The 23359-nt window shown below is 47.6% G+C and overlaps 1 protein-coding gene across 3 annotated transcripts in view; it reads right to left on the reverse strand.

Moving 5' to 3' along the window:
• The window catches only part of LOC147727877 (tyrosine-protein phosphatase non-receptor type 9-like), a 1887882-nt gene that overhangs the window by 211753 nt on the left and 1652770 nt on the right, over window positions 1-23359 (reverse strand). For all 3 annotated transcript variants that reach the window (XM_086961826.1, XM_086961825.1, XM_086961827.1), the window contains 2 exons: window positions 15648-15726; window positions 15408-15558 (listed from right to left, as the gene is read on the reverse strand). In XM_086961826.1, coding sequence (XP_086817952.1) covers window positions 15408-15558; window positions 15648-15726 — 230 coding nt within the window. The remainder of the gene's footprint in view (window positions 1-15407; window positions 15559-15647; window positions 15727-23359) is intronic.

A 23359-nucleotide genomic window follows, 5' to 3' on the forward strand; every position in this document is an offset into this window, starting at 1 on the left:
CTTAAGTACATTATAATCCATCGCGGTTATCTGCTAACTTTGGTTTGGCTTTATCAAAACATGTCGTGTAAGGTGTCATACGATTTGGAATACTACCCCCTCGCCAGTCCTGGCGACGGGGGTAGCATCCCACCCTTCTAGAGGGAGAAGACCTGTTACTTTGCTATAACGCGGTTAATTATAACCAGAGCCTCAGCATCACAAAATGGATGCTGCTGCCACCGACACGAGTCTGACCTCCTGCTGCTGACCGAAACTTGGAAGAGGAGGCCTGGATAAAGGGTTTCCTGTCGCAGGGAGGTGCTACACCTCCCCAGACAGGAGATAGTGTTATGGGGCAGGGTGGGTTGAACGAAACTAGACACTGCCTGGGGAGCACAAGGCTTCCCCTTGCATAATCCGGTCAAACCGGTTCTGGGGCACTCCAGCCCCAGTCCCAGCGTGACCCTGGACAAAGGGAAAGGGGTGTAACCACCCCCTTCCTGGGTCCCACCCATAGGAGGGACCTAGCAGGTAATCCAGCCCACAGATTTGGTATAAGAGTGGGAGCAGTGCCAACGCACATCAGATTATCCTGACTGAAACTTATGAAACGAAACTCTGGACCCTTCGACATCCTACTCGACGTAGAAGACTGAAGAATTTCCCTTGTGGTCAAGGAGTGACCACCCTGTACAAACAGGCACCATCTACCGCCTCACCGTTTGCTTTGTTGCAGTTCCCGCCGGAATTCGAGCGACAGAGATCGACAAGACCCAGCTATCCTGCCTTCCAACAGCCCGATCCACAGTCCCAGCGAATCTGAGACCCGTGGAGGCGACCTGAAGCATGGGGCCGGCCATCTTGGAAAAACCACGAAGTGCTGACCGTGCAGCTCCCGGGGCTCCCTCGACGCTGTGCATTGGGGTTAGAGAAGCCCCAGCCCTGAGCAGCTTTTTTACCAAAGCTACCTCCTCCACACTCTCCGAGTGCTACGTGGGGCCCTTCTGCATTTTGCTGCTCAACGCGTTGGTCCGGTCACTTGCCCGTTGGCTAGTGGCCCCAGTACAGACGAACCTTTGAATTTGCTCTGCCAGTCCGGTTGCTCTGGACTGGCCCTTGCTCCCCTCAAAAGGAGCACCCGCTCTGACCTCCCTGGTCCGAGTAAGAAGCGATCTTCGAATCCTGCGTGGGTTGCTCTTGCCAAGGTTTGTTTGCTCCAATCCGGAAGCCGACACCGCCGACACGGAGAGCCTTCGTGGGACAGCTCGTGATCCACTCCTGGACATCCTCGGTGCCCCAGAGTCCACGTAGCAGCGGAGACAAGCATCTCGACAACCACCTGATTGCGCCCGAACCTGCCTGGTTCCTTCCTGGTTCCACCCTGGTCACTGCTGAGTGACCCAGACTCTGTCCCCTCTGCTTTCAGGTACCCTTCAGCTTCGATCCACCCTTGGATCCAACCGGTCTCTTCTCTTCAAGACGCCTGCAGCATCATCATCTCCAGGCACCATCAGACTGCGTGACGAAACCCGACACACTTTGGCACCTATGCACCCGCTTCCTGTGGGTGAGGTAAGTCGTGAACGCTGGTGCTCCTGCACTGGAATACGCCTCTAGTGTCTAAGTCTAAAGTTTGGTAATTCTAGTCCAGTCGGAAGTCTCCTTTAACAGTAACTTTGTAACTTTTACGCACCATTGACTTTGCATCGGTGCATGTGTGTGCTTTAAGCGCGGCACCCGGTTCCCGCTGGCTTTTCCCGACTTCACTACTGCTAGTCCCGAACAGCCCCAGCGATTCCCAAGGCCTCAGGCCTTACCACTGTTCGATTAGTGATACTTATACCACTATTTTAGTATATGGTTTGAGTGGCCCTTGGGCCTCATCCATAATTGTGCAACTTTCATATGTTTTACTGTGCTTTTGTTTAAACGCTTGTGTTTCTAGACTCATAAAGAGCATAGAGGATTATTCTAGTAATAAATACATATATTTTTATAATATATAACTTGTGTGGTGTCCTTTCATTTGATATTACAGGATTGTGATTGGTAAAACAGCTGGCTTCACATGCCCTCTTGAGTTAAGCCTTTAAGGCTGCTTAGTCCATGCTGCCCTCAGGATAGCTTGTCTATAAGGTTGACTTACAACCAACACCATAAGGGATTGTTTGGACTGATACAAGGTGCCCCCAGAATTGGAGACATCATATATCAGGCCAACTTCTCACAACGGTGATGGATTAAACCCAGATCTGTTGACTGGGTGTGAGTGTTTGATTGGTTCAGATGCTCCGTCCATCACCACCCCCTTTTGTACCGCTTTGTTCGCCATAAGTTGACAGGGTATGCTCAGACGTGAGTCCCTTGCTCACTTTGCCACTGGATTCAAGAAAGCCTGGCTGAAGACGGCTGCAATGCCAGAAACCGGTCCTAGGAAGCTTGTTTCCGGTCCAGGGAAGGGATGGCTTGGCGGTTCGGGCTGGACTGTTCCCATGAGGCACAGGGTCAGACTGATTTGCATATGGCTATGTCTGAACTGGGGTGGCAGAGTGGGCTAAAGAACTGTGATGGATTAAACCCAGATCTGTTGACTGGGTGTGAGTGTTTGATTGGTTCAGATGCTCCGTCCTTCACCACCCCCTTTTGTACCGTTTAGATAGAAAGACAGCGCACATTTTGGGTCCAGACGGGGGAGTCTCTCCTCCTCCTTGGAAGGGTGCGGAGGTGAAAAGAAGGTGGACAAAGTGATGGTCCGTCCTATATGGAAAGAGGTAACTACTTTTGGAAGAAAAGAGGGCCTCGTGCGAAGATCTACTTTGTCTGGGTGAACAGCAAGAAAAAGAGGTTTTGAGGACAGAGCTTGTCGCAAACTCACTATGCGAGCAGAGGTGATGGCGCCAAGGAGGGCAGTCTTCAGAGTAAGACGTCTGATAGGGCAGTTATATAGAGGCTCGAAGGGAGCACAAATAAGGTATGTCAAGACAAGATCAAGTCCCACTGGGGCATTATGAATGAAGAAGGACGAAATAGATGAGTAATGCCCTTTAGAAATCTATTTACAAAGGGGACATGAAAAGAGAAGGCTGATTAGTAAGTTGAAGAAAGTCAGATATGGCCGAAAGGTAGCCTTTAGGAGTACCCAGGGCAGAGCCCTGCAAGGCTAAAGAAAGGATGAACAAAAGTACCTCCGAAAGAGGGGCATAAAGGGGAACCACAGCCCTTGCTGGGGAAGTCTGCTCAAGCCGTGAGGTGAACGGCGCTCAGTACCATAGCGCTCCAGCGCTCCAGCGCCCTACCACCGCCGTGAGGGAAACGGCCAGCGCGACCTGCACAAGCCGTGAGGGAAACGGCCAGCGCGACCTGAAAACTACAACTCCCAGGTGCCCCGGCGGCGGGAGTGACGACGCACGAGCGCCCGGAGGCGCTTCAAAGAACGGAACGCCCCTCGCACCCGCGAGTCGCGCGCGGGAGCCGCCCGGGAGAAGCCCGGGACAAGGGCGGGCCGTCTAAGGCCGTCCAAGGACGACCAGGGACGGGACGGGCGAGATTATTAACATAGACATCATGGGTAAGCGCAAACTTGTTACTTCACTGCCTGGAGAAGCCAAGGCTAAGGTCCCAAAATACACGACCAGCATTATTACTTATCTTACTTCCAAAGTGGACGAGCTATCCACTCAGATTGCTGTGTCTGAACGTGCCCTGGGCTTGGAAAATACACCTGTTTCTACAACTACTACTTCCTCGCCTATTACATGTGTTCCACTGGAGCCGAGGGTCATAATTGAACCATGCCGGACAAATTTGGCACTGACTCCTACAGTTTTGCCGTCCCCCGAAGTTCCCGTAACTGTCATACCTGACATTCCTCCTAACATCATGGGGAGGGGAGGGAGGGAACATACAGATATTTATCAATCTGGGGGACAAGGAGCCCGATATATTACTGAGGAGGGCCTTACGTCGCTTTTGGAAAAACTATTTTCTGATAGACTGGAATCTGTCTTAATCCAGATTGCAACGGATATTACTGAGACGCTAAAGGACTGTGTTAAAAATCTGATACACAAATGTGAACGCATTAATGACCTCTTGCTTAGCCAGGCACCAGCTTCAGTACCAATAGTAGTTGATCCCCCGAGTATCCCAGTAACTAATACACCAGCTGAAATATCTGCGCCCGCTAAAGGGAAAGTTGTTAATGGGAGATATACGCCACTGCCACAAACAGTATCTAACAAAGTCCTACTGGATAAGCCATTAGCTTCATCAGGAGAGCTGTTGGTTAGGATACCTCCAGTCCACTTTCCTCCCGACGCAACACCTTTTGTAGCCGTTCTGGTTAATGTTCCCAAACTAGATGCGGGGGTTGTAGAACATCAGGCAACCCTGCGGAACCTGACGGAAAAATGGTGCAATGCAAACTGCACAGGTGATAGTGACATCGCTGCCAATATTTTGATGTGCAGAAGGGTCAACTGGGTTGGCAGAACTAAAAAGTGTGCGGCTGGTGACTGTGTTATAGTTAACTTTAAATCACAGGATGTCACAAGCCGTCTCTTCTGGGATGCTTCCCCTCTAGACCCATTAGGCAAAGGTGTGCGTGCTATGCCACTAGGCTTTTTCTATCCACCCCCTTCTAGGCCAACTGGTGGTGGGTACGTTTGGCCACGGCCAAATTACACGAACAAGCTTCATGGCAATCAAAATCTCCCTTCGCAAGGACAGGAATGGGTGACCAAGAAATCAGGGGGTGGGGGTGTAGCCACTTCTGCAATATACACACATGCAGAAAACCTGCCACTGACAAACAGATTTGCTGCTCTCACTAACCACGAAGATATGGATTGACTAGAGCCTAAGCAAATAAAACTGCAAGCGAGCGTTCAGGTCGATTCCATTAACATCCCTACTCCTAGTAACATTGCACGCACCCCTACTTCCCATAATGCTGTATCAAACGAAGGTGTTGCGTTAACGGAGGGGGGCACTAGAAGAGTGAAGCTTTTGTCCTGGAACATTGCGGGCTTACGTGCCAAACAGAATGACCCCATTTGGCTGGGTAAGCTAAAAGAACACGACATAGTGGCTATGCAGGAGACATGGGCAAGGGATAACTCCTTCTGGCTGGATGGTTACTCCTCTTTTTTTGTTAAAGCTCAGTGTACCTTGATGGGTAGAGATATAGGCGGCCTGATGTTCTTGGTGTCTCTTAAAATAGCTGGGAGTGTGAGGGAAATTCCATGTTCCTCACACTACTTTCAGTCCTTAGAGATCCGTCTCCCAGACAAAAATAAGATAGTACTTATTAATTGCTATAACTCCATGCACGGCGGTCCCCAAAATTTTGTTTTAGAGAGTTTAAGTTCATTTATAACTGGTTACATGTCAAAACAAACCACTTTTGTGCAAATTATTTTAATGGGTGATTTTAATGTTCACTTGTGCGAATTACATTGCCAGAATAAAGATTTTAATGGGCCTGATCTCACAACTCCCCCCCACTTTGAGCATAGCCAAAAGGGCATAGCTATGGAATATTTGTTATCAGCAAACGATTTGTTTGAACCTGGATTTTCTGACCCAAAGGACCGGGTGGTCACTTATAATGCAAGGGGCAGTGAGTCCATTATTGATTATATCTTTGTGTCCCCAGGGCTACTCCGCTATGTGCACTTCTATAACGCTATTGAAAGTGGATTCAGCGACCATAACCCGGTGTGCCTAACTCTGGATGGGTCGCTTGGTCTACTCAAGGGGGTTATGTTGGCCACTTCTGTGAGACATGTAAAGAGCAAAGACCAGGGAAGGCGACTAAAATGGAGCAAAGTATGTCCAGAAGACTTTTCGTATCTTATTGAACAAGAAATGATGGCGGAAATTCAAACCTGCAGGGACCTGGCCAGGGGTGATCATGAAACTATTGCTGCCTTTGAGGCTATTTGCTCAAGGGTGAAAGAAGAGCTTACACTTAGTCCCAAAAGGGGTCCTGCCTTAGTCTCTGGTTGGTTCGATCACTCCTGTTCCAAAGCTCACTCCGCATTGATAGCAGCGCTCAAACATTCTCCCAGAAATAAGTCTGTGGTAGCGCAGCTAAGGAAAAAATATGCTGAGGCGCTAAAGATACGTAAAAAAGCAGTGAAAGAAGAAGCCTGGGATGCATTAATGGACTCAACCACCCTGAGAAATAGCTCTAAATTTTGGTCCATCATAAACAGCCCTTTATTTGCCGAATCATGCAACACAGACTTGGAGGCAAATATAACAGAACAAGAGTGGCTTAATCATTTTTCAGTTATCTATGGTAGCAATCAAGTCTATGAAACTTTTTGTATACCTCCCTACTGTGAAATGCAATCCATGGTAGTTTTTACTGAGAATGAAGTCAAGGTCGCGATAATTGGGTCCGCTAAGAATAAAGCTCCGGGTCCCGACGGCGTCCCGCTGGACTTGTATAAATCAAACCCTGAGATGTGGGCAACCCTACTGACAAATGTTTTTAACCATGTTCTTAAAGGAGGATTTCCCAACACCTGGGCATGTTCAATCATTGTGCCAATTTTTAAAAAAGGAGTAAGAAGTGACCCTAAATGTTATCGCCCCATATCATTGTTGGATTCCTCTATGAAGATCCTGGGAAAAGTACTGCTGGCAAAAACTAACAAGTGGACATTGGAGAATGATATTTTGTCCAATGCACAGTATGGATTCCGGTCAGGTAGAGGGACTGAGGATCAATGCCTGAACCTGCATATGATTATTTCCAAATATACGAAGGCAAAAAAGGGGACAATTTTTGTTGCTTATATGGACCTGTCCACAGCGTTCGACTTGGTGAACAGAGCTAAGCTGTGGGGCATGTTATTAACAATGGGATTAGATCCTCCCTTGGTACACTTCTTGGCTGAACTCCATAAGGACTTAAAGGCCTCTATCAGAATGGATCAAGAGGGACATTGTACAGCATGGTTTAAATCTGGCAGGGGTGTGCGGCAAGGCTGCATCCTTGCCCCTATGCTGTTCACTCTATACATAAACTCTCTGGAAAAAAATCTGCTGGCTGCATCTGTGGACACACCACGTGCAGGAGACTCTCAAGTCCCAGTGCTCCTGTACGCGGATGATGCTGCTCTAATAGCTAGGACACATTTGGGCCTCCAGAGACTTCTTGATGCATTCAGTGATTTTATGTCTTCCCTTGATCTTGTGGTAAATAACGCCAAATCTCATGTTATGGTGTTTGGGGCAGCAAAAAATAACACTAGATCTTTTTACTGTAAAGGGGAAGCGATAACTAACGTAAAGGCTTTTACTTACCTCGGTGTAATTTTTGACACTAAGGGCAGTTGGTTCCCGCAGATAACAGCTAAGACCAAAGCAGTGAGGAGCTCTGTTAATGCTATTCTGAGCTTCTCAAAGAGACTTGGGGGAAAACCAATTGGTGCACTGTTAGCTTTGTATAGGGCAAAATCACTGGCTATAGCTAGGTACGGAGCTGGGCTTTGGGGATATGTTAATACTGAATCCATCCAAACAGAGGTAAATAAGTTCCTCTGTTCAATATTAGGACTCCCCTTTTCAACTCCCACCTTCTCTGTCCATCAGGAGCTCGGAGTAGGATACGTCACTGATATCCTCTCTATGGCACCCATTCTTCTGTGGATAAGAATTTGGATTAACGAAAATTTAGGCCTTAACCATAAAATTCTGACGGATTGTCTAAAACTTGACAAATTTAAAGACATCCCTTGGCTGGCGTATATACACAAGTGCTCTGTAGAACTTGGACGGCCGGAGATTTTCTCCTCCCCGCTTGACCTAAGAAAAGTAGATCTAGCTTGGGTCAAGGAAAACTTTTATAAACTTAAGTTTCTGGAGAGAGAACAAGTCCAGTTAATAAAACCCATGGTCAGAGCACATTATATGTCAATCACTTGTGTAGCCATCCAACCATATCTCGCCTTAGTCAACATTCCTTTCCACAGATGGCTCCTGGTTAAGTTTAGATTCAACCAGATTTATTTGGTACTTTCTGACAGACAGGGGTGGTTTAAGCCTGAGGGTGCGCCTGTATGCAAATGCGATAATTTTACCCCACAAGATAATATGCACCTTATGTTATTCTGCCCTTTTTATCATGTACCTAGGCAAAAATATTTGTTACCGTTGTTGAAAGAGAAAGCATTTACGCAGGCAAAACCTGCTCTTTTGTTTTTACAAATGCTTGAGTCACCCCTGGTAATGTTTAGTGTTGCAAATTACCTTGTTGCCGCGGTGCGGATTAGGAAGAGGAAATCACAAACTCAGTAGTGGGATCAGTGAAGAATGTGGTATATATTGCTTTTTTGCACAAGATGATAGCTTATTTGCACTTGATGAGTTCATTTAATCTGATTGTTTTAATGTTTTTAACTGTAATGCACTGTATGAAATATTTTTACCATAATTGGATTGTTTTTAAATACTGTAGTATGCTTTTATGATTTTTAACAAAATCGAATAAAGTGGTTATTGACTTGACTTGACCTTGCTGTGCACCATGCCACAAACTTGTTCCATCTACAGGTGTATACAGACTTAATTGAGGGATGCCTGGCTGCCAAGATGACAATACAGACTTTGGGTGGAAGGTCAAAAGCTGTCAAATGCTGCTGCTCAATCTCCACGAAAGGAGGTAAAGCCTAGACAGGTTCGTATGGAGCACTGTCCCATGCTGCGACAGAAGATCCTCCCAAAGAGGCAGTCTGATTGGAGGATCGATGGCCATGCTCAAGAGCTCGGTTTGCCAGACTCTTCGTTCCAAATCCGGAGCCACAAGAATGACTTGGGACCGGACACGCTTGATCTTCTTCAGCACTCTGGGCAGAAGTGGTACAGGCAGAAAGGCGTACTGGAGGCCGCAGTTCCACTTGCGAAAAAAGCGTTGCTTTGGAAATCCCAACAAGCAATACAGTTGACACTGCGTGTTCTCTTTGGCGACGAACAGATCTAACCAAGGCTCTCCCCATTGCTGAAAGAGACCTTGCACCACCTCACAGTGAAGACTCCATTCCTTATCCATCATGCACTGACGGCTGAGCTTGTCCACCCTGGCGTTCAGAGAAGCTGTCAGGTGTTAAACCACCAGTGACATGCCCTGATGTTCCAACCATGTCCAAAGGTGAAGAGTCTCTTGACATAGGGTCCACGACCCCACCCTGCCCTGTCTGTTGCTGTGAAAATGTATTATCCCTGTGCACTCGCTGTTGATGATCAACAAGTTTGACTGTACTTCTAGATAGTTCGTGAGGGCGCTCTAGTCGTCGCACGTAGTCAGACCGTGCCTTTAAACAAAGTGTTGAGTGTTGTGGGTAGGATCACTTACCCTCATGACTATGCGCTCAATAAACAATGAAACACGTAGGTTTCTTCTCAAAGTTCAATTTATTTCGATTCAAGTTCGTGGAAACTTCAATTCATTGTGAAAGACGAATTATAAACAGTGATTCCTTGCGTGCATAATAATAATCTTATGTCGCAATTTTGAGATTCCTCATGATTTTACGTCCACCCAATGCATTTCGGGTCAGAAAACCATGACCCTTCGTCAGGGGTCTGAAAACAATGGGTAAGACAGGACCAAATTAGTTACTCCGACAACATATGCGTTTATACAAAATGATAAATAGTGCCGAACATGCTACCTTTCGTAACCCAACAGAGTGTCTAAGGAACATGCCGTCAGTGTTGTTCATGGGCAAAATCCATATCAAAGAGTGCACCGAGTGACAACTGAAAGCGCATGTATAGAAGTTCCTAAAGTGCAAACAAAAGTAACAGAAGTGTCAACATGCATACCAAATGGCTACAAGAATCGTGATAAACGGAAAAAGTACTGGTGCAAAATGAGAAAAGAGAAATGTGACTGCACACTTACGAAGGATCGGGCAACGCCGTATCTCCACAAGCTGTAACAGGTTTACACAGTTCAATGAGAACGGTGTGGATAAGTAGAACGAGGGTCACGTGATCGGAAGACTAACCAATGAGCGGAGACGAAAAAAATATATAACACCTGTCACGTGATCAGGGTATCAGTGCTTCAAAATAGGGAAGTGAAAGTGTCGGGGTGAAAAATAAAATGAAATGACATGCATGCGGCAATATTGACCAAAGTAAATAAAGTGAACACGAGATATGAGCAGACGAACATAATGGAAAATACACATCACATGGAAAATCTTGATAAGGGAGAACAAAGCAAATAATACAGTATTGGCGGGGACCAGTGTTATTCGAAAGGCAATGCAGTGATAGGGTGATCGATCATAGGAAGCAAGAATGTTCTACACGATCATTCATCCTAAGTGGATGAGCAGAGTTAAGTTTTTTGATCCAGTAGAATTCCGCTCTTAATCTTTGTTTCAAGGGATCCATGTCTGGGTGTTGTGGGATAGTCTCAAGAACCGGGAATCTGAGTTGGGATATCTGATGCCCGGCTTCTTTCCAATGACATGCTATGGTAGATTTCACATTCGCAAGTCAGATACTGCTCTTATGTTCCGTGATCCGTACTTTTATTTTACGTTCTGTTTGACCGACATATATTTTGCGGCAAGGGCGTAAACGCAATTGGTGGTGTCACGGTTCTTGAGACTATCCCACAACGCCCAGACATGGATCCCTTGAAACAAAGATTAAGAGCGGAATTCTACTGGATCAAAAAACTTAACTCTGCTCATCCACTTGGGATGAATGATCGTGTAGAACATTCTTGCTTCCTATGATCGATCACCCTTTGCCTTTCGAATAAAACTGGTCCCCGCCAATACTGTATTATTTGCTTTGTTCGCCCTTATCAAGATTTTCCATATGATGTGTATTTTCCATTATGTTCGTCTGCTCATATCTCGTGTTCACTTTATTTACTTTGGTCAATATTGCCGCATGCATGTCATTATATTTTATTTTTCACCCCAACACTCTTTCACTTCCCTATCTTGAAGCACTGATACCCTGATCACTTGACGGGTGTTATATATTTTTTTCGTCTCCGCTCATTGGTTAGTCTTCCGATCACGTGACCCACGTTCTACTTATCCACCCCGTTCTCATTGAACTGTGTAAACCTGTTACAGCTTGTGGAGATACGGAATTGCCCGATCCTTCGTAAGTGTGCAGTCACATTTCTCTTTTCTCATTTTGCACCAGTACTTTTTCCGTTTATCACGATTCTTGTAGCCATTTTGGTATGCATGTTGACACTTCTGTTACTTTTGTTTGCACGTTACGAACTTCCATACACGCGCTTTCAGTTGTCACTCGGTGCACTGTCTGTTGCTGTACCACAAGGCGGTGGTGTTGTCTATGAACACCTGCACTACAACCTTCCTTTGATAGGGAAAGAATGCCTTCAGTGCCAGACAAATCGCTCGGAGCTCAAAAAGGTTGATGTGGAGGCAGGACTGTCGGAGACCAAAGTCCTCTAATCTCCGCCTCTCCCAGGTGGCTGCCCCATCGCAGGAGTGACGCATCGGTCACCAGCTCTGGTTGGGGAAGGGAGAGGAATGTGCCGCTGACCCACTCTTGGTTCGTTAACCACCACTGCAATTGACAGGCAGTCCCTTCCGAGATCTGGACGATGTCAGAAAGATTGCCCTGATGCTGCGCCCACAGGAACATCAGGTCCCACTGCAGAGCCCGCATATACCACCTGGCATGATCCACCAGCAGGATGCAGGAGGCCATGAGGGCCAGCAGCCTACTGCATCAGAGATCTGCCGTAGTATGGAGGTGGAGACGACAGCCTGGCGCAATCTCACCTTTAACAGCCAATCGTCGAGATAGTGGAAGACTGGAACCCCTGATCTAAGCAGATGTGCTGCAACCACAGCCATCACTTTTGTGAATACCCGGGGGACTCTGGTAAGGCCAAATGGGAGCACAGTGAATTGAAAATGATTGTGGCCTACTGTGAACCGTAAGTAACGCCAGTGGGCTGGCAGGATGAGAATATGGAAATATTTGTCCTGTAATTCCAAAGCTATCATCCAATCTCTGGGGTCGAGGGCACACAGGACCTGAGCCAACATGAGCATCTTTAACTTCTCCTTCAGAAGAAGGGGTTGAGGGCCCTGGGTGCTAAGATAGGACGCAGGCCTTTGTCCATCTTGGGTACCAGAAAATAGTGGGAGTAGCAACCACAACCTACTTCTGGCACAGGGACCCTTTCAATAGCTCTCTTGGGCAAAAGAGCTGCAGCTTCCTGGCGGAGAAGGGTCAAGTAATCCTCTGACATGCGATGGAAGGATAGTGGCATGGAGGGAGGGGTAGTCTTGAAGGAAAGGCAGTAGCCCTTTCGGACTATCTGCAAAACCTACCTGTCCGACGTGATGGTGTGCCAGTGGGGGAGGTGATGGTGAATCCTTTGGTGGCCCTAAAAGGTCAGACTAGGAAGATTTGGAGGGTGCTGCAGGAGGGTTATGGGTGGACTGGCCTGCCCGCTGTTCCCCAGACCTGTGGGGTTGCAGGGTGCCACCGCCACGAACAGGCTGGGCAGCTTGCATGAACCGGTCGCTAGACTGGGCCGAACATGGTCGGGCACCCCTTCCGTAGCCACAAAAAGGGCAAAAAGCAGACTGCATTGGGCGAGGGGTTGTCGCAAGGTCCAAGGACCTGGCCGTAGTCCGAGAATCGTTAAAACGTTCGAGCTCCGAGTCTGCCATATCAACTAAAAGGCGACAGCCATCAAAGGGTATGTCCAGAGGGGTTGATTGGACATCCCCAGAGAAACCAGACGTCCCCAACCAGGCGTTGCGCCTCAGGGCTACTGACGTGGAAACCATTCTTCCCAGTGAGTCGGCGGTTTCCAGCCCACATCTGATTGTGAATTTGGCTGCGTCTCTACCCTCTGCTACAGCCCAGGTGAGAACGGCCCAGGCCTCATCCAGGCACTATGGCAGCACTTGGGCAACAGTAGCCCACACTGTGTGTAAATCCTGGGCACACTTATAAAATCAACAGTTGATACAGCCCTGAAGAGTCAAAGGTAGCGACCTGGTGACAAAACACGCGTCGGCTGGCGTTGTTGCTTTTTTCTTATGAACATTTCGACATAAACAACCCTTAAAGAAAATCTCCGGTGTCGACTGTACTCTAATTTTCAGTTTTGTATCAACTGTTGATTTTTTTAAGTGTGCCCAGGATTTATACATGTTTGTCTGGCTATGGGCTTTTAGCTCATTCCACATTCAGGGGTTTTGGGTCTTCCTCTGACCTGGCAGCACCATCAGCTTTTGTTCTTCACTGTATTAGAACCCTGTTCTGTTACCTGCCTGAGCGCCACTCACCTGCTACTCTAAAACCTTTTTGCAGGACCGTTAGTAGCCCACACTGTTTTGGTATAATGGACTAAGAGGCATGCAGTTTTCACAGACCGCAGCGCTAAGCTGGGGGAAGAAAATATCATCTTCCCAAGATGGTCCAGCTTCTTGGATTCCCCATCTAGCAGAAGGGAATGCGCCCTTTGACGACAAAGCTTGGACCACCAAGCTCAAAGGGGTCAGGTGTTGGGAAAGGAAAAGCGGGTCGCCTGGGGCCGGACAGTGTTGCCAGGCAATTATCCTATCCACAGGAGCCCCTGTGCTGGGTTTGGACCAAGTGCCCAGAAGGACATCCGTGAGGGCTTCAAAGAAAGGTAGAAGGGGTTCAGAAGAAGCTGCCGCCGGTTGAAGCACCTCTGTCAGGAAGTTAGTCCTGACTGCCACTGTAGGAAGCTCCAGGCCCAAGGCCTCAGCTGCCCTATGCAACACCACTGCATATGGCGCTCCCTCCTCTGCAGCCACGGTAGGGGGAGAAAGCATGCCAAGGTCAGGGGAGGTATCGAGACCACTGGCGTCACCCATTTCCCCACACCAGTCCGGCTCATCAAGTTAGTCAGCTGAAGGGTCCACAGATCCCTCCCAGTCCTCCTCACCCTCCTCTGGTCACCAATCATGCCTAAAGGGAACACCAGGGATGAACAGTGGCGCAAACGTGCCCTCTGGTGCCAGTTTCCACATTGAACGACGTCGGTCCGCTGCAGGGTCCAAGTCGTGGATGAGGCTGCGGTCGGCGCCAGTCGGGGGCACGACTGGAGTCTGGGGCATCCCGTGGGGTTTGGCGCCGGGGAAGGTACCTTGAGGTCGACCAGCATCGATCCGGATCCTGGCCTGGATCCTTGGGGGCCCTCCGGCACCAGGGCAGAAGCTGCTGACATCAAAATCCCAGAGTCCACAACCGAGTCCGTGGGGCCTGATAAGCACCCGGGCGGAGTCGGGCTGTCCAAAGATACTATGAAGCTCTTCGTAGAAAGCTCGAAGTTCGAAGCTGGGTAGGGGACGCTTCGGCACCAAGAAAAAGGAGGGAAGCTCGGAGCCATCCCTGGAACAGTCTCCGATGACAGCGCTGGAGAGCGATGATGGGGTGGGTCCCGTGCCACGTCAGCTGACGGACGGGGAGAGGGTGAAAAGCGGTACTGCTTTTTTTGCCGCCTTCTTGTGCTTCGACTTACCCGAAGACCTCAAAGACTTGGAGGATGAACAATGGTGGTGGCTCCGAGACCACCTTCTTGACCGGGACCTCGATCGACGTGGAGCCCACTGCTGGGCCTCCAACAACTTACGGGAGTGCTCCCGCAAAGATTTCAGATTCATAGCTCGGCTGTTGGAGCACGACTTCGGGTTGTGGTCATGCTCCAACCACTAAAGGCAAATGAGGTGGGGGTCCGTAATCAAAATTAGGCGGTTACAGGCCGCGCAAACTTAAACCCGGTCCGTCAATGGGATATCCCTCATACACCAGGAGTCAGAAGACTCAAAACATTTTTTGGACAAAAGCAGAGAAAAAACTGACTAAAGGGCATCTCTCTCCGGATCTGCACAAGGCTGGCGCAGAAAAAGAAAGAACTGGTGTCTGCGCGCAGGGGCGGCGTCTAAGTAGACACCATGGTTTCATTCCATTCTACCGCAATGCCAAAGACGGATGCAGAGTCGTCCAACGCCACCTACCGAAGCACAGTGGTACTGCTGAGAAAACATTCTCCAGATCCAGTCTGACGCCTGGGGGAATTCTAAGGTAAGAAATCTAAAACTAACAGTCTCTTTCAGATTCAAGATTACAGAAGGAAGCATTCTTAAGTATGCATAAATGTACTACAATACTCACAGAAAACATTACAAGAAACAACAGTTAGAGCATGCAAGAATTTAATGGCTCCTATTTTCTTAAAGCTTTCCATTGTCTTAATCTCTGTCATGGTGAGCAGTGATGTGGGATATAAGAATTGAAATAGGGGAACAAACACTGCCAGTACATTTCCCCCTATGGGACCACTGACTCCGAGAAGGGTGTATAATAAAACAGCAGTTGACAAATAAGAACAAAGCACATTAACAAATATTTCTTACCTGTTTATTGTACACGTCTAATTGAGTAAGTTTGAAATCTTGAAAAAGTTCTGTATGGATGCTTCTAACAATAAAGTGCCCAAAATCTTGACTTTTTCCAGAGTCAAGTGGCCAGTACTGCCCACACTTTATCCTACCTCTTTCTACAACTCTGAAGTAAAGGGAAAAAAATCAACATGTTTGTTAAAATCACCAGCAAGTTATTTAATGAACGTTAACTGCAAATACTAATATGCTTACCTTGTTGTCATTACAATAACTAGAGTGTTTTGTTCCCACACCATTCGCCAGTAATCATCAAACGTCTTTGGTAAGGGACCTGGAGAAAAGATATTAGTTTACAGTCACCATTGTGTACTTCCTATAGCACTTGAGGTGTCAGTCAACTCATGCACAACAATGGAAACATTTCCTATCTTATGTCTTGGACCCAAAAGCAAAAAGGATGAACTATTGTCCTACTACTGAATAATGCTGAGTAGAAAGCTGTGCGTAATGAACAGGTAGTAGACGGAAATGGTGACGTTTATGCAAAGCCAAGTATGATTTTCCATTATATACAAGGGTTGGCGGGAAAGCAAGCTCCGAAATTGACTGTGCAGTGCTGTAGGAGAGTAGGGTCTGATATCCTATGGTCACCCCAATTTTTGCTTTTTACTTCACTGGTTTTCGACTTACTGAGGCTTTGGGCCTGCTAATCAGACCCCCAGCCTGCTGCTCTCTCTCTAATTTCACATACATGTACTATAGGTACATACCCCAATTGGAAATGGACTCCTTGTCAGCCCCTGTACCATGCACTATAGGTGCTCAGGGCATAGGTGCCACCAAGGCCTACCAGGGGCTGCAGCATAGCTTTTGCCACCCCTGGCTGGTTCTTAAATTGACACAAATGGCTGATCACTCATCTGGGGCAAGTGGGTGTAATCACCACTTGCTTAGATACACTATACCTATATCTAAACCTATATCTGGACACATATAAACCTGTGAGCCACTCCTATGGAAGGCCTTATCAATCCTGGAGGCAGAGTGCGTGGTTTAATGTGAGATGGTGCTCTAGCATGAGCTGAGCCTGTCTGCAGCTGTCGGGAACAACTCCCTAAGCTGTTCCGGGATAATGCCATACCATATACTATTAAGTGCCTTATAATCCTCGCGGTTATATAGCAACTTTGGTTTGGCTTTATCAAAACATGTCGTGTAAGGTGTCATACGATTTAGAATACCATCCCCTCGACAGTCCTGTCGACGGGGATAGCATCCCATCCCTCTAGAGGGAGAAGACATGTTACTTTGCTGAAACGCGGTTGATTTTTAAAAGAGCCTCAGATCCACAAAATGGATGCTTCTGCCACAGACACAAGTCTGACCTCCTGCTGCTGACCGAAACTCAGCAGAGGAGGCCTGGACAAAGGCTTTCCTGTCGCAGGGAGGTGTTACACCACCCCAGACAGGAGATAGTGGATTGTAGCAGGGAGGTTTGAAAGAAACCAGACACTGCCTGGGGAGCACAAGGCTGCCCCTTGCATAATCCGGCCAAACCGGTTCTGGGGCACACCAGCCCCAGTCCCAGCGCGGCCTGCATCAAAGGGAAAGGGGTGTATCCACCTCCTTCCTGGGTCCCACCCATAGGAGGGGACCTAGCAGGTAATCCATTCCCCTAGATTGGTATAAGAATGGGAGAAGTGCCAACGCACTCAGATTATCCTGATGAAACATTTGAAACGAAACTCCGGACCCTTCGACATCCTACTCGACGTAGAAGACTGAGGAATCTCCCTTGTGGTCAAGGAGTGACCACCCTGTGCAAACAGGCACCATCCAGCACCTCGACATCTGCTTTGTTGCAGTTCCCGCCGGAACTCGAGCGAAAGAGATCGACGAGATCAAGCTTGCCAGCCTTCTTACAGCCCGATCCACAGTCCCTGGAGAGCTGAGACCCGTGGAGGCGACCGGAAGCGTGGGGCACGCCATCTTGAAAAGACCACGAGATGCTGACCGTGCAGCCCACGAGTGACCCTCGAAGCTGTACACCGGGGTTTGAGAAGCCCCAGCCCTGAGCCACTTTTGCACCGAAGCTCACCCCTCTACACTCGACGAGTGCTGCGTGGGGCCCTTCTGCTTTCTTTGGCTCAACGCGTTGGCCCGGTCACTTACCAGCTGGCTTGTGGCCCCTGTGCCGACGAAACTTGAAATACGACTTGTGATTCTGGTTGCTCCAGACTTGCACCCGCTCCTCTGAAAAGGAGCACCCGCTCTGACCCTCCTGGTCCGACTGAGAAGCAATCTTCCAGTCCTGCGTGGATTGCTCTTGCCGAGTGTTGTTTGCTCCGATCTTGAAGCCAACAGCGCCGACGGTGAGAGCCTGCGTGGGACAGCTCGTGACCCGCTCCTGGACGTCACAGATGTCCCAGAGCCCACGTGGCAGCGGAGAGAAGCTCCTCGACAACCACCTGATTGCGCCCGACATTGCCTGGTTCCGTCCTGGTTCCACCCTGGTCACTGCTGAGTGACCCAGACTCTGTCCCTCTGCTTTCAGGTACTTTACGACTCTAATACACCCTTGGATCACACCGGACACTTCTCCTTCACATCGCCTGCAGCATCTTCAGCTTCAAGCACCAACAACCTGCGTGACGAAACCCGACGCAACTTCAACCCTATGCACCCGCTTCCTGTGGGTGAGGTAACTCAGCAACGCCAGTGTTCTCACACTGGTACACACCTCTAGGGTCTGTGTCTAAAGTTTTGTCCTTCTAGGTTCAGCGGAAGTATCCTTAAACTCTATTTGTGTAACTTTTACGCACCATTGACTTTGCATTGGTGCATGCGTGTGCTTTAAGCGCTGCACCAGAATCCCGCGGGCTTTTCCCGACTTCAGCATTGCTTGTCCCGACTGCTCCCAGCGATTCCCTAGGCCCTAGGCCTAACCACTGTTCGATTGGTATCTCTTATACCACTTTCTTAATATATGGTTTGAGTGGCCACCCGCCCTCATCCATAATTGTGCAACTTTCATATGTTATACTGTGTTTTTGTTTAAACGCTTGTGCCCCTTTGCTCATAAAGAGTACTGGGGATTATTTTAGTAATAAACACATATATTTTTATAATATATACTTGTATGGTGTCCTTTCATTTGATATTACAGGATTGTGATTGGTAAAACAGCTCGCTTAACACGACCTCTTGAGTTTAGCCTTTAAGGCTGCTTAGTCCATGCTACCACTAGGATAGCTTGTCTATAAGGTTGACTTACAACCAAACACCATAAGGGATTGTTTGGACTGATACAAGGTGGTTCCAGAATTGGAAACATCATATATCAGGCCAACTTCTCACAAGTGCCTTTCTGGGTCCATGGACAGTAAAATGGCTCACAAACTGCGTTAGAGGAAAATGAAGACCAATGACCTGGGGCAGCATTCTCGTTAATCTATGTGTTGCAGGAGGAAGGGTAACTCAAGAAGGGATCCTCAAGTCACACTTAGGAAATAAAGTGAGGAAACAACTGAAACAGTTACAATTGAAGAATAAAGTGGAAACCCCACACCTACTAAGAGTTTTTATGAGGGACATAAGCATCCCCAGATGAATAAACCATGACTGACTGAAGCATGAACAAGGACCCTTGAATTTGATGTGATAGGTGCAGCCTTATAAGAAGAGGGAAAAGGCGTCAGACACCGCAAAATAAGGGGTACTGTGGAGCCTTCAACCATCATTTCCTGAGTGAGGAGCTTCCCAATAAAATTTCTCCTAGTCATATTCTTATCAACATGATCTGAGCAAGCTCTATTGTGGGTATTTAGTAACTGTGGCAAGGGGATAATTCAGATTTGGACAATATTAATTTCCGTCCGGAAACAAACCAAATCCCAGGGCAAAGCAACGTTCAACAGTATGTATTTTTAAGGCATACTTTAAAACATCTACGTCTATTTAGCAGTGTCGTATGAAAGCTCAAGACGATGAATAACCAGTAAAACAATAAAAAATGCACCAAAAACTTGGATCGCCTTAGTAGCTTAGTTAAAACATTGTGTAGGTAACAAACCAAGTCAGGAATGAGAGATGCAACGGAGTGTCAGCTTTAGGGAATTACCAATTATGGTAAAGGGAAAGAGGTAAAAACTTTATGTTTAATAAGCGAAAAGGGAAAACACATAAATGTTTGCTTATTGAAGTGAAATTTTAAATTCCAAAGACCTTGAATTTTGTTTCAAGCACATTTCCTTCTTTTTAAGTTGTTTTGAAGAGTGTTGGCCAGGTCTCTTATTGTAGGGACCACTGAGACACGACTGTCTCAGAAAGAAACTGCACAGGCAATCTGAAAGAGACACGTTAGTGGTAGATTCCTTACCTTAGAATATCCCCAGGCGTCAGACTGGATCCGGAAATTTTTGCGTAGCAATACCCCTGCGCGTCGGTAGGCGTCGTCTGCGGCTCCGCGTCCGTCGTCGGAGTACTTAGACGCCGCCCATGCGCGCTGACGTCAGTTCTGATGCACAGCTTTTCCGCGCCAGATACGCAGGGCCATGATAGAACCAACACTGGTGCCATGAAACTAGGGCCCTGAAAGGGGATGACCTTAACCCTAGATATCGGTTCGCAGAACGGGGAGGATGGGGAGGTCGGTAAGGAATCTATCACTAATTAATGTCTCTTACAGATATATCGTTTCACAAGTAGTAACTTGTGCATCTGAAAGAGACACGTTAGTGATAGATTCCTTACCTTAAAATAGATACCCCAGCAATACCAACCCTGGTGGTGGGTCTGCAAACCAATTTCACACCAGAAAGTCCTGGAGGACGGAACGGCCAAAGAAGCCATCCCTCCGGACTTGACTGTCCAGGCAGTAGTGTCTTGCGAACGTGTGCAGCGAGGCCCACGTAGATGCCTGGCAAATGTCTTGTAAGGGGGCTCCTCGGCCCCCGTACAGATAGTGAATTACAGCCATTTTAGTTTTTCACTGCTGCAAGGCTATATTGCTCCATAGGCTATCATGGGGGATGCTGGCTACAGTGGCTACCAGCATATCTTCCCATAGGAACAAGATAGGACATAAAATTCTGGTATCCCTGTACTCAGAATTAAATAACACATCTTTTAGGAATGGTTGTTTTTAAATCCTGTGTTTGAGAACAGCACTTTTAGAAAGTTGCTGTTCTCTTGTCTGACCTTTCTGTGTGCCTTGGCCTGTTTGTGAATTGACTGTCTGGTTTGAGAGCGACAGGGGCTGGGAATTGCCGAGGAGGCTGGCCGAGTCAGCCCTAGGCTGAATGACTGCATTTGCATCTTGAGTGGTGGGATGGTGGGAGGAGATAGCACCTGGGCCTGAATAGGGCTGTGCCTGCCTTCCACAATGCTGGCTCCACCTCCTGCTGGGCAGCTGACGACCCTGCCCCTCACTCTGAAAGGAAAGGAGAAGCCAGGAAAACAAAGTGCTCAAGGAACAACCAGAACTGGTTCAGACCGGGCTCAGAGCCCTCCTGCACAAAGGGAACAAAGACTTTTAGGGGTATAAGTAAAGGACCCCTGACAACAGAAAATTAGATCATCCTGGAAACATAAAGGAACCTCTGCCAAGGAGAAAGCTGGAAGACTGAAGAAGAAGTACTGCCCTGTTGTGTGATGCTGGACTGACCTGGAGTTGCTTTTCTGCCTAGGAGAGGGGAAGGACTTTGATGTTGCTTTGTCCCCTTACTTGAAGGAATCTCCAAGGGCCTGTTGTGAGCTGGCTCCCTGTTTCGAAGTTCCAGGAACAAAAGGACTTCACCCCCAACTTCCCTGAGCTCTACTGAGAGAGCTCTGTCCTTCCTAGAGTGCTTGGGCCAGTTGTGGTGCCTCTGGAAGTTGTACTTGTGCTGGGAAGCTGGAAGCCAAGATTTGAGAGACTTTGCTATCCCCGACATCGCAAGGAAATTCCCGCCGCTACGAAGGCCGAGATCGTTGCAGCGCCTGTTGCCGCTATCAGAGACGCCGCATCCTTCGTTTGCGGGAAGATCACCATTGCTGCGAGCATCGTCGCAGAGCTTGTCATCGCTGGGTGAGATCGCCGCACTGCCTGTTTGCGGACCGCATCACGACGCTGCGAACATCGTTGCAGAGCCATCGCATCGAGGAGCTGCGAGAGGAAGTTCGCCGCTGGATCACGCATCGTCGCCCCGGAGATCGTCGCAGCCCCCACAGATCATCGCATTTTGCCTTTGCGAGAACAAGCTTCCTACAGAACCTAGGCACCAGAATCATCGCCTTCCTTCCCATAAAGACCGGATTCTTCGCCACACGCCCGCTGCTGCAGCAGGACTGTCGCCAGCGCCTCCCCATGGTCTCAGAAGCAACGCATCACATGTTTTCCACTGCACCGGCTTCTGCTTTGGAACTTTGTCGCACTTAAAGGTACTGTTGGCTAAACATGACGCAACTGTGAACTTTTCACGCAACTGTGGATTATTTTTATCGCAACTTTAAGAACTCTTTCACAACCATATTCTTGAACTGTGTATGTTGGATTTTTGTTGTTTTGGTCTTGTGTAGTTAGATTAAATACCTTTATTTTTCTAAACTGTTGTGGAGTCAGTTTGTAGTGTTTTCACTGTGTTACTGTGAGTGTTGGTACAAATACTTTACACATTGCTTTTGGATCAGCCTGACTGATTGTGCCAAGCTACCAAGGGGGTGAGCAGAGGTTATCTAAAGAGTGTTTCCTCCTTACCCTGACTGAAAGCAAGGGCCCCTATTTGGACAGTGGTACCTACCTCTGCCAACCAGAGACCCCCAGTTCTAACAACCACCAACTTCAAGTTGGTGGTAATTTGCTATTCCCTAAGGCCAAATTGCACTTTTTCTGTGCTTCTTACCTTGCATTTAAGGAATAGAAATGTGCGATTCCTTAAATGCAATCTCAAAATAGGGAATTGCAAATGTTGCGATTCCTTATTTTGCGGGCAGTTTTTCTTTCATTCATACCACTGAGCCCAATTGCGATCGCAATTTGGAATGATACATATGGCCCATTGACTATAAAATCAAAAAAATGATAAACAACCCTGATTGAAATGTATGTGTCTCAAGTACAAGGTGATATAAGTGGTGCAAGCTGGAAGAGTGGAGCAAGTAGGTTTGTGGAAAGTTTGCATATTTGCTGATCGTCTGTGCCAGCTTCTCCTCTCCATCCATTGGGGATGTGGTAACCCTAACTGACTAATGATACAGCAGTGGAATGGGTTGTTCACTATAAATATGACATTGGAAGTCTGAAGAAGCTCTTAAACCAGAAAGTACCTCTTCATTTATTATGAACATCACAGAATTGCAGATGTCAATTATTGTCATTGGCAGATCCATGCATCTAATTTACCAGAAGGAGTGAAGTATATCTTTGTGGTGCAGGAATACCAGAAGCACAATTTGTGAAAGGCAACAGTTGTCTGCGCTGGTTAGAATGTGTACAAGAGTCTGTGCCTTTGGCATTGAAGAAGTCTGGAGCGCAGTGGCATACTGGGTGACCTCATTGAATTGTGTAATCTAAGCATTTGAGTTGCGTCAGAGACTGCACAGAGAGACAACTATCAAAGATACGGTATAAGACTTCTTCTAGGAACTCCATTAGACCAGGCTGGTGCTGAAATCGTAGTACAGTAATTGGACACTCTCAAGCTGCACGTAGAGTAATCCCCTGACACTCAGAGAAGTTTGATAAAGTGACATATCACACAGTCTACAACATTTCTATGTATGTGATCTGGGGGGGAGGGTTTGTTTCTAGAGTTAGGTTCTAATGATTTGTTTATTGGGAACTTAATTTGCTTCACGCACTGTAAGGAGTTTTGGTGCAGATATCTGCTGTTGGTATATTCTTTCTAGTCCTGGAAATAATGTTTACTTCCTGACTAATCCTTTCCACTACAATCTTTGTTAAATGTGGGAAATGCGGTGATCTA

Source organism: Lissotriton vulgaris, chromosome 3_1 (assembly GCF_964263255.1).
Source record: "Lissotriton vulgaris chromosome 3_1, aLisVul1.2, whole genome shotgun sequence".
Lineage (NCBI taxonomy): Eukaryota > Metazoa > Chordata > Amphibia > Caudata > Salamandridae > Lissotriton > Lissotriton vulgaris.